The sequence below is a fragment of the Notamacropus eugenii genome, chromosome 1 (assembly GCF_028372415.1).
Source record: "Notamacropus eugenii isolate mMacEug1 chromosome 1, mMacEug1.pri_v2, whole genome shotgun sequence".
Taxonomy (NCBI): Eukaryota; Metazoa; Chordata; class Mammalia; order Diprotodontia; family Macropodidae; genus Notamacropus; species Notamacropus eugenii.
Window position 1 is genome coordinate 178,170,399 of NC_092872.1, and position 18,125 is coordinate 178,188,523.

General features: G+C 37.1%; 1 protein-coding gene across 3 annotated transcripts in view; it reads left to right on the plus strand.

Moving 5' to 3' along the window:
• Positions 1–18,125, plus strand: part of SEC11A (SEC11 homolog A, signal peptidase complex subunit) — a 40,936-nt gene that overhangs the window by 5,329 nt on the left and 17,482 nt on the right. For all 3 annotated transcript variants that reach the window (XM_072619896.1, XM_072619902.1, XM_072619910.1), the window contains exon 2: positions 8,419–8,528. In XM_072619896.1, the coding sequence (XP_072475997.1) occupies positions 8,419–8,528 (110 nt within the window). The remainder of the gene's footprint in view (positions 1–8,418; positions 8,529–18,125) is intronic.

An 18,125-nucleotide genomic window follows, 5' to 3' on the forward strand; every position in this document is an offset into this window, starting at 1 on the left:
CACAAGTATGTCCAAAGAAGCTATATACAGGATAGATAGGAGATAATTAACAAATGGAGGGCATTGAAATTTAGAAGGGTTAAGAAAGGTTTCCTGTAGAAGATAAGGGTTTATTTGGGAAATCAAGGTAGACAATAGGCAGAATTAAGTAGGGAGAGCATTCCAAGCATTGGGGATTGCCAAGAGAAGATGCCCAGAGCCTGGAGATGGGCTGTCTTGTTCATGGAACACCAAAGAGGCCAGTGTCCCTGGATTGAAGAGTAGGTGGCAGGAAATAAATATAAAGACTGGAAAGGTAGGAGGGGTCTGGATTATCAGTGGCTTTACATATAAGCACAGGATTTAGTATTTGATCCTAGCAGCAATAGGGAGCCACCGGATTTTGCTGATTTGAGAGAGAGAGAGTAGAATAGTCAAGACCTTAGCTTTAGGAAAATCCCTTGTTGGCTGATTGAAGGATGGATTGGAGTGGGGAGAGACTTGAGGCAGGCAGACCTAGGAGTGGTCTGTGCACCAGAGCAGTGGCAGTATCACAAGAGAGAAGGGGGGGGGGGGTATTTGAGAGATGTTGCAAAGGTGAAATCAAGAGATTGGATTTGGGGGGTGAGAGAGAGTGAGTTGATGATGACATCCAGGTTGCAAGCCTGAGGGACTGGGAAGATGATGTTGCCCTCTGTGGTCATAGGAATTTGGCTGGAACAGTATTTGGGGGAAAGATAGTGATTTCAGTTTTGGACATGTTGAGTTCAGGATGTCTAATGGTCTTCCAGTTGGAGATACCTGAAAAATAATTGGAGATGCAAGTCTGGAGGTCAGCTGAGAGGTTAAGGCAGGATTGGTCAGTTTACGAATCAGCAGCCTAGAGATGGTAATTAAAAACTTAGGAGCCGATAAGATCACTAGGTGAAGTGGTACAGAGAGAGAAGAGAAGAGGGCTCAGGACCCATGGGACACAGACTGTTAGAGGCCATGATCTGGATGAAGATCCAGCAAAGAAGACAAAGAAGGAACAATCAAGATAGGAGGGAGGAGAACCAGGAGAGAGGGGTGTCCTGAAAACCTAGAGGAAAGAGAGTGTTGATGAGAAGGTGGTCAGCAGTGTCAAAGGCCACCGAGAGGTCAAGGAGAGTGAGGATTGAGAAAAGGCCATTGGATTTGGTGATTCAGTAATCACAGTAGATGAAGCATGTAAGGTGATTTTTTTCCATGTTACAGATAATTATATTGTCATTCTAAATTAGTATGAATAGTTTTAGTGCATATTGATAAGAACTGTTAAACCCCGGTTTGCATTTATAAATATTTGTAGTGGATTTGTCACTTAGTGAATATGTGAAATATTCCATTTGTGGAATGGACAAACAACTGTTTGTTGTTCTACTCTAGGACAAGGGATAGAAGGAGACTAAGAAAAATAATATACAGAAAAACCTGAAATATACATTCCAAAGGAGCCTTATGTGGTAGTATTTGTTAACACACTCCTGTTTACTGGTGCAACAAACACATTCTTTCCTGGTGCTTAGGAATGCTGCTTAGGCTGATCTAGTATCAAGAAAGCACAAAGAAACACAATAGAATTGCTTCCATTCAACATTGTTAGAGTTTGTACGCTGTTGCATAGCTTAAACTTCACCACAGGTCCCCTCTCAGGTCTTATCATAGTAATAGGAACAAATTTGTCCAGGGACCACTTCAGCTACATTTAGAACCCTCAACACCAAGTTGGCTATAGAATGCTTATGATCTGTGGAAGGAATACCTGCCCCTACAAAATCAAATCATATCCTTCAAGTATTTACATATTTAACTTGTAATTTCTTAGTGGTTTATGACTACAAAAAAAAGTACTTTACCTCCACATTTTCATTTGATCCTCACAACAGCTTTAAGGAAGTAGTGCAAATATTATCTCCATTTTACTGATGAGAAAACTGAAGCTTATAGACGTTAAATAACTCATTCAAAGTCACAGCTAATTTCTAGTGAAATTGAGTCATTAACTCAGACATTCTCTATGCCCAGTGCAAAGAGAGCTGGTATGTTATAGTGAAAAAAGGGCTGGCCTTGAAATTTAGGAGAGATTTGTTTAAATCTTTGATGTTTCTTAGTTGTGTGATTATCGGAAGTCTAGGATCCTGGATGTAGAATTGACTGGTGATCTCAGAGGCTATCAAGTCTAGCCTTTCATGTCATAGGTGAGCTAATTGGACCCAGAACCCTGGGTTCAAGGCTGACTTGCCCTGGATCAGAGAGCCAGAAAGAAGCAGCTAGGACTGGAGCTGCTGTCTTCTTCCAGATCTACTGTTCTCCACTGTCTCAAGCTGCTTCCTGGCCCTCTTGATTACTGAGGTTCTTTGAGCATCATTAAAATTGGATAGTGCTTCATTGCCTGCCTTCTGGAATATAAGTAATATATAGTGCATCATAAACCTTAAAACTATGTAAATGTCAGCTCATATTTCACCACACCATGCTACCTCTTCAATTCTGTATCCTCACTGCTTCCATAAGCTAATGATACCAAATTAAACTTGTAACTGTTTGTGAAAGGCTATCTACTCTCTACTCTGGTTCTTTTCCACTAACCCCAGAAATAGTAAATAAGGCATCTCCCAGCATAATATAGACTGATAAACATTGCTCATATATGTTATATAATATGGCAGCTGACCAGCCATGCTAATCCAACCAGCAAGTAAGGAAGGATAGTGGCTAAGTATATCTTTTATGATTGTAATGAAGAGAGAAAAGGGGGAGAAGTAGAACCAGGAGACCTGGACCTCAGTTTCCTTACTTCTTTTTTTTAAATTAATTTTATTTATTTTTAGTGTTCTACTATCACTACCATATAACTTAGATTATTATTTTTCCCTCCCTCCCCCGTACCTCTCCCCTCCCTCCCCAAGGTTGCATACAATTTTAGTTAGATTCTACTCAAACATTCTTATTAAATACATTTTCACTATAGTCATGCTGTGTAGAAGAATTAAATTGAATGGGAGAAATCATATAACTAACCAAAACGTAATATACACACAAAAAAATGACCTGCTACATTCTGCGATTGAATTCCATAGTTTTTTCTCTGGATGTGGAAAGCATTTTGCCTTAGAAGACCATTGGGAATTTTTTTTAAGTTCTTGCATTGCTATGAAGTTCCAAGTCTACCAGAAAAAACTCTCGCACACTGTGGTCATTGCTGTACACAAAGTTCTCCTGGTTCTGCTCCTTTCACTCAGCGTCAGATCCTATAAGTCTTTCCAGGCCTCTCTGAAGTCTTCCTGTTCATCATTTCCTATAGCGCAATAGTATTCCATTACATTCATATACCATAATTTCTTCAACCATTCCCCAACTGATGAGCATCCCCCCAACCAGTTTCCTTATTTCTAAGCTAAGAAGTTTAGATGATCTGTTATGGTGCCTTCTAGAACTAGAGTATCCTATGACTCCTTTGAGGAAAAGGAAGAGAATATTAAGGAAGGAAGAAATAAACCATTAAAAAAAGACTGGTTCTTCAGGGTAATGTGTTTTGTTCAGGCTATGGTTTATGTGCAACTTTTTCAAAGCACCTACTACACAAAATAAATCACATTTGTAGAATACAGGGTTCTTGGGCTCTTCCCTGATTACAGATGGTTAGGGTCATCCTAGAGATAGAGAAGTGACCCACTTCTGTACTTTAAATGACTATAAAGTGTACTGTGTGATAGAATTTTTAATCTTCATCTCTTTTTTCCTTACTTCTTTTTCTTTTTCTCTTCCCCCTTCCCTTCCTCTCTCCCTCTTCTTTCTTTCACCCCCTTACCCTGCGTTCTGCATACCCGTGAGAAAAATTGCCCTCTCCCATGGGCTCAACTTGAACTACTTATTATCTCAATCCTGATGCCAAATATATAGTAACATATGCATATGTGTGTATATATGTATATGCATACATAACATATGTATACACACACATATATATGTATATATATTAGCAGATAGGTAGTTCAGGGAGGATTAGCACCTGTGGTGGGAGGGCTTTTCAGGGCTACTTTCCACCTTTGGTGTCCACCTGTTACCTGACTCACCTGTGGCTTCAAGAAGCTGTGCAGCAGCCACACCCTGGCAACACTGTCTTGGCAGACCAGCTAACTTAGGTTGAGGGCCTCAGACCCATCAGTGTGTTAAGGGGGTATTTATCCCAAACACGTGAAGACTTCCTCTGGCAGAATGGGCAAATGAGAATAGTTTGTTCCAACTGAAGCTAATGATGTGGAGCGCTTAGAGCTTGGTCAGACATGGAAGACACCAAGGTCATCCCCACTGCACCCCGGGCCATCACCGATCATCTTGGCTTTTGTCTTGCCACTGGACTTCAGTGACTTTGAAAGAGAAAGTAAGATTGATGACTTTGTGCAATGCTGCCTCACTTAAAATCCAGTTCAGAAGCAAGTCAAGATAGCACCCAAGTCAAGATGTCATTGGTCTTCTTTGAAAAAAAGAACGAACAACACACACACATTTTCTCAACTAAGATCTCTTCAGCTGAATGTCATCTCCTTGACAAGGACAAGGTCCTAGCGTAATGATTGTCACATATTAGTCACTTAATCATGTTCATCCTTCGTTGCCGAAGAAGACTATGCCATCACAGAAATGATGACATGACTTACACTTGACTTTGTTTTGAGTGAGGGAGGGCTGTGCAGGTCACCAGCCTCACTTCTCCTCCTGAACCATCTTAATAAATGCTGAATGAATGAATAAATGAACTTGAGCTCTAGCTGCTTATCGAACTTTGCTGCTCAAATGTTTTGCTTTTCTTGAAAACTTAACACATTCCTAATTGCATTTATTTGGCCTATTCCCATCTGTCTCTTTCTTAAACTGAATTTGTTCCTTCTCTTTCTCATAGCCACCATCTCTGCCCAGTCCCTCATCTTGTCACCCCCTGCATTACTAAGATTGCTTTTTACCTGGTTTTCCTGCCTCTAATACATCCTATTCAAATCTGTCCTACCTATATAAAAAGTCACTTTCATTCCATTATTCCCTTATTCAGAAACATGTAATATTGGAGAAAATGTGGAGACTTAAAACACTAATTCATTGTTGGAGCTGTGAGCTGATCCAACCATCCTGGAGAGCAATTTGGAACTATGTCCAAAGGGCTACAAAAATGTACATATCCTCTGACCCAGCTATGTTGCTTCTAGGACTCTATCCCAAAGAGATCATAGATATGGGAAAAGGTCCCACATGTACAAAAATATTTGTAGTAGCTCTCTTTGTGCTGGCCAAAAACTGGAAATTGAGGGGATGCCCATCAATTGGGGAATGGCTGAATAAATTGTGGTATATGAATGTAATGAAATACTATTGTGCTATAGGAAATGATGAACAAGAAGACTTCAGAGAGGCCTGGAATGACTTATATGATCTGATGCTGAGTGAAAGGAGCAGAACCAGGAGAACTTTGTTCAGCAACAACCACAGTATAGATTTAGTACTTCATTGCAATGCAAGGACTTAAAAAATTCCCAATGGACTCTTGAGGCAAAATGCCTTCCACATCCGGAGAAAGAATTATGGAATTGAATTGCAGAATGAAGCAAACCATTTTCTTTTGTGTTTTGTTTTGTTTTCATGATTTCTCCATTTATTTTAATTCTTCTACGCAACATGACTAAGGTGAAAATGTATTTGATAGGAATGTATGTGTAGAACCTATATAAGATTGTACACCATCTCAGGGAGGAAGTAGGGAGGAAGGAGGAAGAAAAAAAATCTAAGATATGTGGAAGTGATTGTAGAACACTGAAAACAAATGAAATAATTTAATTTCAAAAAAATTAAAAAAAAAAAAGAAAGAAAGAAACCTACAATGGCTTCCTAATTTACCCTTTAAGTAAAATCTAAGTTTGATCAAGCACTTAAAGTCATTTGTGTATTATGGCCCTATCTTACCTAGCCAAATCTGTCTGCCATTGCTACCCAGCATAAACCTTCTACTCCAATAAGGCTTGTCTTATTGTCCTTTCTTCTTACCCCACTCCTCCAGTGTACTCATCCAGTAGCATACAGAAATGCCCTCTATCTTTTTCTCTACCTGTGCACATGTCACAGAATCAACAGTTTAGAGCATAAAGCAATCTGAAAAGTCTGCTAGTTCTTTAGGCCCCAGTTCAAGTCCCAACTCTCACTCCGATTGCCTAGCGTATGTTGATTTCTTCCATCTCCAATTGACTTATACTTAATGACTGTACTATATGCCTTTATGTGGTCTTTTTTCCCCTAATTATTTCATGACATATATCTGGTCTCCCCAACTAGTTAGTAAGCTCTTTGTGGGTAGGTTATCCCTTTTATGCATAATTTACATCTTACTAGGATAGGGGCTAATAAATACTTGTTAATAGATTAATTATTAATGTTAAACAGACTACACATATAATGCCTGGAATTCATAGGTGGGCTGGCCTGAAAGGCGAAGAAAAGTGATCTAAGCTGAAAAGTGACCTAATGGTACCATAATGGTAATCATCCAGAAACCACCTGACCTCCTTGCCACTTGTTGCCAATTCTCATTATCATCCTTCCTTCCATAAGCAAGTCTCTTAACTCATGAGTCTCAGTTTCTTCACCTGCAACGTAAGGGGATTAGACAAGATTGTCCTTACAGTTACTTCCAGCTCCTGAGCAGTGGAGTTCCAATACCACTTGAGTACAGGCTGTGTTTGTACTAGTGTCACATGCTGTAGGAGGAGTTATAGAGAATGAAAATGCAGTTTCTACTTGGCTCTGGGGTTCAGTTGAGATTACACATATGTTCATGAAAAATTAAATGACAATTAAAAAACAGTCATGCAAGAGATCTTATAAGAGGGCATCTATGATTTTACAAGAGCTTCTTTTTGAGAACCAACCTTAGCAAGCCAGGATTTTTTTTTTAATTGGCAACATTATAAATTTGGGATTCTTACATGTTGTTCAGTTCATTTATTCAACACCTCTTTAGGAAAATAGTTGTATTACTGAAAACAGATGAAATTTAGCTGGTATTTTGTAATCATTAACATTTATGGGAACACCAATGGTGTATATATCATCCATAACCTATAATTAATAATCATCATTATAAACAGTGCATTTACTGCCTGGACCTGCATGGTGTTTGCCTGGGCCCTATAAGAAGCCAGTCACATGTGCTTCCTGCACCTTCTAAATATACAAAATCAAACAGTTGTGTATGTGATGCAATGAGTAAGGAAAAGTACCACTCTGGAAGTCAGGACGCTATTTCAAAATCTACTACTAAAAAACTTTGTGGATTGTGGGCAAATTATTTAACTTGCTGAACCTCAGTTTCCTTATTTATAAAATTAAGGGAATTGGACAGGGACTAGTTATCTAAGGGAATTAGGTAATCACTAAGATCCCTTCCAGCTCCTGAGTTCTAGGATTAAGTGTGAAAGAAGTGTTAGACATTAAATGACCAAGAGAGGAAAGATTGTTGACCTGGGATGTTCTGAAAAGGCTTCCCAGAAGTAACTGATTGTCGTGAGAGTCAAATGAGATGATGCATCTGAACATACCTAGAAAACTGTAAAGCATTGTGAAAGTGTCAGGTATTATTGACGTAAGCCATATGGGACACAGAGTATTCCAACTTTAGAGGATAATTAGCACAAAGTTTGAGCTATATACTTGGGGTGTGCTTGGGGCATAGGAAACTCAGTCTGCTTGAAGTAATAATAGCATTTGTAAAGGACTTTAAGGTTTATAAAATTTTACAGTTTTGTATTTTTTTGATAAGTATTCTTATTTTGTCATCACAACAAAGGGGGAGTGAGGTGCTATTATTATTCCCATCTTACGGATGAAGAAACTAAGGCTGAGAGAGGTTAAGTAACTTGCCCGGGGTCACACATCTAGTAAGTGTCTAAGGCTAGGTTGAAATCAGTTCCATTCTCTAGGTTCAATGCCATATCCACTGAGTCACCTAAAAAAATTCATATAGAGTACTGGTAGGAGATAAAGGTCGAAATGGTAGGGTTCAGGAGGGTTGTGAATGCTGAACCTTATGCTTTGTCCTGGAATCCATTAGTGACCTGATGAAAGTTTAATCTGGCAGTAAAAATTTGGAATTAGCAAAGATTGGAAGCAGAGAGACTGGATTAGGGAGCTACTGTTTTAAATGGATGATAAAAAGTGGAGGAGAGTATGTAAGACTAGAAAGAAAGAATCTTCAGGGAGAAAAACTAGGCCAAAAAAACACATGATACTAGCCATTTTTAGGGAAATCTTTTAACTTCAATGGCCTACAGAAGGCAACTGCTTGGGAACTCTTTGAAATTGTATCGTGGATACTGGATAATCTTCTTTCATAGGCACAGCTATGACTAATCTCATCTTTTTTTTTTTTTACAGCTATATTATCAAGTCCTCAACTTTGGGATGATTGTCTCCTCAGCTTTAATGATCTGGAAAGGACTCATGGTAGTAACTGGAAGTGAAAGCCCAATTGTAGTGGTACTCAGGTAAAAGTTCTTTTTCTTTCTTTTTTTAAAGTCTAGAATTGCACTGAACTAATAATCTTAGTGGGGAAAAAAACCAAAGGTTTTAAATAACTAATATATATTTCACTCCTTTGGGAGCCTGCCTCTGTTTCCTTCAGAGAGCCTAGCTGAAAGTTAATAGCTAGTAATGACTTGTTAGAAATTGCAGCCTTGATAGCTGTCCTCTCCAGAGCCCCAGAGGCCCTGTATCTTTTTAAAAAAAAAAAATAATAATATATATTTATTTATTTTTAGTTTTCAACATTCCTTTCCATAAGTTTTAAATTTTCTTCACCTCCCTCTCTTCTCCAAGACGGTGCGCAGTCTGATATAGATAGGCTCTACATAGACATCCTTATTAAACATATTTTCACATTAGTCATGTTGTACAGAAAAATTCGAATGAATGGGAGGAACCATGAGAAAGAAAAACAAAACAAAAGAAGAGAGCAAATAGTCTGCTTCGATCTGCATTCCGACCCCATAGTTCTTTCTCTGGATGTAGACAGCATTTTCTATCATGAGTTTTGGAGTTGTTTTAGATCCTTGCATTACTGAGAAGAGCTAAGTCTGTCAAAGTCAGTCATCACACAATGTGGCTGTTACTGCATACAACATTCTCCTGGTTCTGCTCACTTCACTCACCATCAGTTCATAATAAATCTGGTTTTTCTGAAATCTGCCTGCTCATAATTTTTTATAGCACAACTTGTTCTGCCATTACATTCATTACGTTACATTACATTCATGTACCACAGCTTGTTCAGCCATTGCCCAGTTGATAAGCATTCCTTCAATTTCCTGTTCTTGGCTACCACAAAAAGATCTGCTAGAAATGTTTTTGTTTGTGGTATTCCTTTTCCCATTTTTATGATCTCTTTGGGGATATTTCTGGGTCAAAGAGTAAAGTTAGCCTTTAAGAACAGTCTCCAAGAGGCTATGTAACAAAGGTAGGACTTTGAAGTGCCTCTTAGTTTATTATTTCAGATTATTCCTCTCCATTTTTAATTACTGTGTCTCCTAAAACTACTATTTTTATGGAACTCTTAATTAAAATGTTTCATAATGCTTTATTGTCAATAGACTCTCTTCTTCCTATTTTTCTTGTTTAAAAATTAATATTATATCTGTCCCCAGCTCCCTCGGGCTCTCTAATGGATTGGACTAGGAAATCTTATTTAGATCTTTGTGAATTAAGAGCTTTTGGTTAGTCCATTTCCATTTTCAGTGATAATGATTTCAACAATAATCCATGTTCTTTGTTGAACCCAACACTGCATTGAAATGGTTACGTAGGGATCATAGGATGACAGATTTAGAATTGAAAGGTACCTTAGAAGTCATTTAGTACAAACCTCTTATTTTACAAATGAGGAAACTGAAGTATACCTGATCTCTCTGAGGTCACACAGGTAGTAAGTGGCAGAGGCAAGATTTGAACTTGCATCTTCTGACTCAAAATCTATACCCTTTACTACTCTACATTACTGGATGTGGACCCAAGTCTGCTGTTTATTCAGAATTTTTCCTCTAGATCATTTACTTTGTGATCTTAATCACACATCCTTTGATTAGTCAAGGTAAAAACAAAAGATATCAATAAAAATCTTATATATGTGTATAACACATTACTGATATTTTTTTGTTTTTGTATTGCCTAAATTTCTTCCTATATCCTTACTTCTAGTTCCTACTAGAGAGCCAATGCTTATAATAAAGAATTTTTTTTAAAGGGGGGGAAGAAGAGAAAAAAAATTCAACAAAACCAATTACATATTGAAAAGAAATCTGACATTATATGCAGTTATCCACACTTATGGATACGTCACCCTGTCAAGGAAGTGGTGAGAAGATTTGTCTTCTTATGTCTCTTTACAGCAAAGGTTGTCCTTTGTAATTTTGAAATATTTGGTTTTGATTGTTTTTTGGTAATTGTTCTTTCCATTTACATTGTTGTACTCATGGTGTATACAGTATTGTTTTCCTGCCTCTGGCTACTTCACTTTATGTAAATTTGTGAAGTCTTCCTATACTTCTCCATATTCATCATATGTGTTGTTTATTAGAGCATAGTAATATTCAATTACTTTCACATCCCATACTTTGTTGAGCCATTCCCCAGTTGATGGACTCCTGTTTCATTTCCAGTTCTTTGCTACCACAAAGAGTGCTACTATAAATACTTTACTGTTTGTGGAGGCTTTCTTTTGTCAGTGACCTCCTTGGTGTATGAGGATAATCCATATTTTTAGAATGAAGTTTTTTATTTTATCCATGTAGTATACTACAAAGTTGGCACTCATGGCTACTAGGAAGCAGAAATTTCCAATAAATTCCTAGGTTCTTAGTTGTCCATTGGAGTTCTGCCTTCTTATTTGTGATCTATACTGATTTGAAGTAAAATTGGATAGAATGACTAAAGATTTAAGAATTTATATGATACAGTATGATCTCAGAAAACCTTCCTTTTCTCCATTTCTGTTCATGTGTTCTGGTCTCTGCTGACTAGTTCATCCCCTAACTCTCTTGACAAACAATATTTAATCCAAAATCAGTCAAAAAGAATTACTCTCAGGGTGACATACATTTGCAGAAAAATGAGAGACAATGGAAGATGTGAGAGTTTCACAGCAGGGACCATGCCTGAAATGGTTGTAGAAGCCACAAAATCTGGGGTTACCTCTCTATGAAAAAGTTTCTGTGTCTTCTCCCCTTTTTCTTCTCATTTCCAGAGTATGTACTGTTTACAGACTTAATCCTTCTGCTTCACTCAATTCTGTCTCCCTGTTGCTAAATCTACATATATATTCGTGGTTCACTCTTCCATCTCTCATTCTCCATCCTAATTAATTACCAAGTTTGTTGATTCTACCTCCACAACATCTCAAATATCTGTCCCATGATACTATCCTAGTCTAGACTTTTATTACATCTTATCTGGATTATTGTAATAGTTTCCTAATTGGTTTCCCTGCTACTAGTCTCTCCCTCTTCTAATCTATCCTTCACAGAGCTGCCAGAATAGTCTTCATAAGGCACAATTCTTACCGTTACTACTCTCTACCTTGAAAAGTCTTTAATGGTTCCCAGATTGTCTGTACTAGGATTTTTTTTTTTTTGAATCTTCAACCTGGCATTTAACATACTTCAGAGTTTAGCTCTCCAGCCTGTCTCTCTAGACTTATTTTATGTCACTTGTTTTTGTATCCCAGTAAGGCACTTACTTAACAAGTGCTTGTTGACTGATTAATATTATTCCCCTTCATTTACTCCACATTACCACCAAACTAGCGTGCTAGCTGTTCCCCAGCTCAAGATTCCATCTCTCATCTCCATGATTTCCCTCAGACCATCTCCACCCCTGCCTTGGCTGATCTCATCTCTGCCTCTTGGAATCCTTATCTTCTATCAAGGCTCATCAAAAGCTCCACCTCTTTCATGAAGTCTTCCCTGACGTCCCCACTCATTAGACTGTCTCGTATTTATTCATATGTGTATATGGTAGACCCTGCCAGTAGAATAGAAGTTTATTGGAAGCAGGTACTATGTCATGTTTGGTTTGGTATTTTTTTGCAGAGCATATTGCACATAAAAATACACATAGTACAGTTAAGGTTTATTGAGTGAACTATAACAGTGGTGGACTGAGCTATATCTTTGTTTTGTATTTTGGACTTACAATGGTCTATTTGTCATTAATGTAGAAGAAATATAAAAATCTAATACCATAGCTAGTTTTCTTCCTTTGTTGTTTTTAGAAATTATTTGGGGGAAACCTGTGATGATCCTATCCAACTTTTCTTCTAAGTTAGGTGTAAGCCAGATTTGGAATGATTCCTACAAGTTTAATTTGACCTGTATCAATGGTGTCAAACTTAAATGGAAATGGGGGCTACTTCTGAACCATACAGAAGCCACATATGGACTTAAAAAACCATGCATGTTTACTTTTTTATTACTATATCAGCATATTAAAGTCAGATAGGAACTACATTTTAATCTGATTTGAAACACACTTGGAAGTATTGTGGGCTGCATGCAGCCTGCAGGCTATGTCTGACTCCTTCATTCTACAAGATCTTGAGCAAATGCTTATCCAGTCTCTGCTTAAACACTTCTACATACAGGGCCCTATCTACCTTATGAGGTAGCACATTCTGTTTTTGAATAATTCTTATTCTTAGGAAGTTCTTCCTTAGTCAGTTGAGCTGAAATATGCTTCTGTAACTTCCACCTCTTAGGTTCTATGTCTGCATTCTGGAACCACAGAGAATAATTTAATTTTTCTTTCATTTCATGGTTCTTCAGATATATTTCCCTGTTAAATCATTCTTTCCTCAAGTCAAGCATCTTTATTTCTTTCAACTTATTTGCCTTATGTAGCATGGTTTTTGGTCCCCTTGGAATCTTGGTTATCCTCCACTAGACATGTTATAGTTTGTTAATGTCCCTTATTTGGTACTCAGAACTGAACACAATATCTAGATATCATTTAATCAGAACATAAATGCTCTTGTTCTGGACAATATACTTCTACTAATGTAGCTAGCCTAAGATCAAATTAGCTTTTTTTGGCAGATCTGTCTCTCTATTGACTCTAATTTAGCAGGGAGTTGATAAGAACTCCTAAGTCTTTTGCACATGAACTGCTATCTAGCCATATCTTTTTGCAAATGGTTTTTAAATTTTAAGTGCCAGTCTTTATATTTATCCTTATTAAATGAGCTCTTGTTAGAGACAGTCTATTAAGTCAGCTGAGTCTTTTATCTCTTGAATCTTTTGTCCATGTTAGCTGTCCCTTTCAGCTTTGTCATCTGTAACTTTGATCTGCATGCCAAATAGATCTTCCCAAGGCACTGCCAAAAATGTCAAACAAAACAGCCAGGTAGCTCACTTGTCCGTTCTTTGAGTTCGTTAATTCAACCTGTTATGATTCCATCATTCCAACATTGCCATCCAGCCCATGTTTCTCCATTTTTCCTATAAGGAGATCTCAAGAGATTTTGTTAAGTTTAACTTGCTGAAATTTAGATATACTGTGTCTTAACAGATTTTCCTGTTCTGCCAGTCTAATAACCCTGTCAGAAGGCGAAAGGAGGTTAGATTGACATTACTTGTTCTTAATGAACCCATACTGTTTTCTTGTGACTACTTCACTTTTAACATTTAGGTATGGAATTTTTTGAGAATAAATATTAAACTCACCAGCCTATAGTGTGTAAAATCTGTCTTCTAATCAATTTTGAAGATTGGGACATTGGTCCATCCCCTCTTTTCATCATTTGTTAAAGATTGCTAGTGTTGGTACATGGATTACTTCTGCAGTTTTTTCAGCATCCTTTAATGTAATTCAGCTCTGTTGCTTCATTTATCTTGAGTTTTAATTTCTTTTAAAAAAATCAGTAGATCATTCTCCTTGAGGAGTAGAATTAATTCTTTCTCATTGATGAATTGGACTTAGGCTTTCCTTGTTTTTTTTTCTTCAGACATTGCTTTTACAAAGCCCTTTTTGTTCTTAACATTTTCTGTAAGTCTTAACTCATTCTTGTCTTTGGTCTTCTTGACATGATTCAAATGCCTTTGCTTGGTGTTAGTCATTTGTAGTTGTCCTGGGTTATGTAAATTGCTTCCATAATGTATATATGTGGTTTTAAGATCTGGGCTCCAGAGAACAGTCCCTGTGCAACCACATCTCTCTCTTTTTCTGCCTCCCCTCCCCCATTCCTTCCTCGTTGGGATCGTGCCATCAGTTTTGTTATCAGACTCCTTTTCCTATCCCCCTTGGGCAGTGGTTTTTTCTTTTAAAACTGGAGTTCTTAAACTGGGGTCCATGAAATAAATACACACATATACATACCTCTATACACACATATACATATATATATATATTTAAATCTATTGCTTTCCTTTGTAATCCTGTGTATGTTATTTTATGCATTTGAAATTGTTATTCTGAAAAGGAATCTATTGGTTTCACCAGATTACCAAAGGTGTTCTTGAGATAAAAGGTTAAGAATTTCTGCGTTTTTTTAAAAATAATTCATTTTTAGTTTTCAACACTTACTTCCATAAGATTCTGAGTTCTAAATTTTCTCCCCCTTCCCAAGATAGCATGCAATCTGATAGAGGCTCTATATATACATTCATATTAAACATATTTTCACATTAGTCATGTTGTAAAGAAAAATTAGAACCAATGGGAGAAATGTGAGAAAGAAAAAACAAAAAAATAGAGAGCAAATAGTATGCTTTGATCTGCATTCAGACTCCATAGTTCTTTTTATGAGGACAGCATTTTCCATCATGAGTCTTTTGGAGTTGTCTTAGATCCTTGAATGACTGAGAAGAGCTAAGTCTATCAAAATCAGTCATTGCACAATGTTGCTGTTACTGTGTACAACATTCTCCTGGTTCTGCTCACTTCGCTCACCATCAGTTCATGTAGGTCTTTCCAGATTTTTCTAAAATCTGCCTGCTCATCATTTCTTTAGTATTCTTCTACATTCATACACCACAACTTATTCAGCCATTCCCCAATTGATGGACATCCCCTCTATGTCCAGTTCTTGACCCCCACAAATAGAGCTGCTATACATATTTTTGTTCATGTGGGTTCTTTTCCCATTTTTACTATTTCTTTGGGATACAGACCTAGAAGTTGATATAGAATTCCTGTTTTAGAGTCAGGCCATCATACCAGACCTGATTTTGCCGGGAACTTTTTGAAATCTGCTTTCTTAAACTTTAAGGTATAATTTGGACCATGTCTAGAGCTGCCCTCCTTGGTAATCACAATTCTGATTCAACAGGGTCACTTTCTCCCTCAATTCCCATTAATTCCTGAAATCAACTAGTTCTTTCTTGTAGGTGAGAATTACATCCAGTCAGCAGTTCTTCTCACTGCAGTTTCTTCCTTTTGAAAAATGAAATTGTCAATAGAGAAGGTCATTGGATAATTGAATGGTCAGCTTTCATTAGATATCTAGGGAATGAAAGCTCCCAATAAGACCTAAATCTTGCATCTGTCATAAATTGAGAACTCATCATCCATTTCTCCCTTGTGGTCATGAGGTAGGTAGTGTATTCTGTAGTTCTCATTTTATCTGCATTTAAATATCCTTCCCTATTTCAGGTTCATAGGTTTCCATCCAAGAATATGTATATATTTTTGTCATATAATCCTACATTCTTTTTTTTCTATCAGATCTGTTTCTTTTAAATAAGATATGCCACTCTATTGCCATGCTCTGGTTGTAAGTCTTATCCCATTAAGTCTTAGTCATCCAAGATTATATTTTTCTGCTTGTACTAAAATTTCCTGTTCACTTTTTAAAAGTATTCATCTGATATATTTTGGTACATCTAAGGCCTTAAAGTTTGCAATGAGCTTTACATTTATTATTTCATTTGATCCTCATAACAAACTTGTAAGGGAGGTACTATTATTTCATTTTACCAGCAAGGGAACTGAGACTAGCAGAGGTTAAGTGACTTGTCCAGAGTCATACAGCTAGTAAGTTACTAAGTTAGGATTTGAACTTGGGTTTTCCTAATTCCAAGTTCAGTACTTTATCCAGTACCTTCTGTAAATTACTGGGGCATATTCTCTACCATTATTCTGTTTTCTTTGTCATACCTATTGCCATTCAATAATTATAGTTATGTAGAGGTATTTGTCTTCTATATGATATCAGTTATAGAGAGAGATTTATCTTTCTTTTCAGTTTCAACCTTTCTTGATGAGATCAGCAAGTCTCCATCAAATATAGGTTTCTTTGACCCTGGCCAAGATTCCATCACTCTGTTGTTTTAACACATAGATGAGAAAATGAAATGCTTTTCTTTTGTTTAACAGCTATTTTTTTTTTCCAATATGCTTCTTTTTCTTTTCAAAGAGAAAAGTTGATTAATGCTCCAACTCTGGCACCCTCCCCTGCTTCCCGCCTCCCCTCCCCCCAGTTTTTTTACCAAGAACTTTATAATCCCTAAATATTCTTTCTGGCTTTCCGATGCTATCCTCATTAATATGTATTGAAGAAGTAGTCGTTGGCAGATTTGATACATCTTAGTTACATCTAGGCTGTATCTTCTCAGAAGAAGGCATATCTTTTGTTGTGTTATATGGCTCTCTCTGTACTCTGTAGCAGACAAATATCACTCCATCTTTGGATTTCCTAAAAACTTTCACTACTAATTTCCCTTGTGGCCCAGTCCTGGGTTTGTAGCTGTTGGTTCCAGTGAATATTCCTTATTGTTCTTTGGAGCATGGAATGCCTTTTCCTCAGAAGGTCCAGGTCCACCTCCTTTGGGAAGAATCTCATGACTTTATACAGTGGTACTCTTCAAAGTTTCAGCTTTTCTAGCATCTACATCTTTCCTCTGTGACACATTCTTCTATCCTACAACTAAATGACATTGGTTTAATTTCCTTCCACCTCCTGTGTAGGAATAGCTTCCTGGTTTGTTTAGTTTTTTCATTATTTCTTCCGTGCAGTCTAGAAATTTTTCATTTTTTCTATTAGGTAAGAATAAAGTGTCACATTCCTCAAACCCTTTTGCTTTTTCCTTTAGCAGGGACACCAAAGTGCATTTAAAATACATATAGAGTTGGTGATTGTCTCCAGCAGGAATACACATAGAGTACAATCACAACAAAGGACCTAAAATAACACCCTGCGATAGGGCCTGAGTCCAAGTTCTCTAGTGGACTTACATCCTCTGTGGATCTTTTTTTTTTAATTATTATTTTATTTGTTTTCAGTATTCTATAATCACTTCCACATATCTTACATTTTTTCTCCTTCCTCCGCTTCCTTCCCCTATCCCTCCCCACTCCCTCTCTGAGACTACTTGCAATCTTATATAGGTTCTACACATACATTCCTATTAAATACAATTTCACCATAGTCATGTTGAATAGAAGAATTAAAATGAATGGGAGAAACCATAAAACAAAATATTACACTAAAGAAAATAGTCTGCATCCTCTGTGGATCTTCTGAAGATTCCTACAACTGCTTCCCCCCCATAATATGTGCTTGCTGCTCATAGACTGCTCTTATAGACAAGCCTGTTCCACCAGCCCTTCTCAGATGCTCACATTATCTACCTTCAGTTCAGCTTCCACATCCTGTAACATACTAGGTGCCAACGTTTAATTCAGAAAACCGTAAGTGCTTACTTTGTGCAATCCTACATCTGTTTCTATCTGTGAGGGGCTTATCTTCTATGGAAAAGACACCCTTCCCCCCCATTTTTCCACTCCCACAATCAAATCCAGAAATCATATAGTGAGATATTTAAAGATACCTGTCCATTTGCTTGCTCCTGAATTAATAGCCATATAGAAATCTCTTCAGTATTTTAAATGCATACTTTTTTAATGCATAATTTTTTAAAAGCTTTATAATCTAAAATGTTTTCATTTTTCAGGTAAAAACAGTTATTTTCTCCTACTTTTCTAGTGTTTTTCCCCTCAAGTCTTTTTAGCTCTAGGGGTTAGAAATAAGAAGTGAAAACCAATAAAGCAGAACTAAAAGTCTCCAAGATCTGATCTAAAAGTGTAGACCAGACCATTTG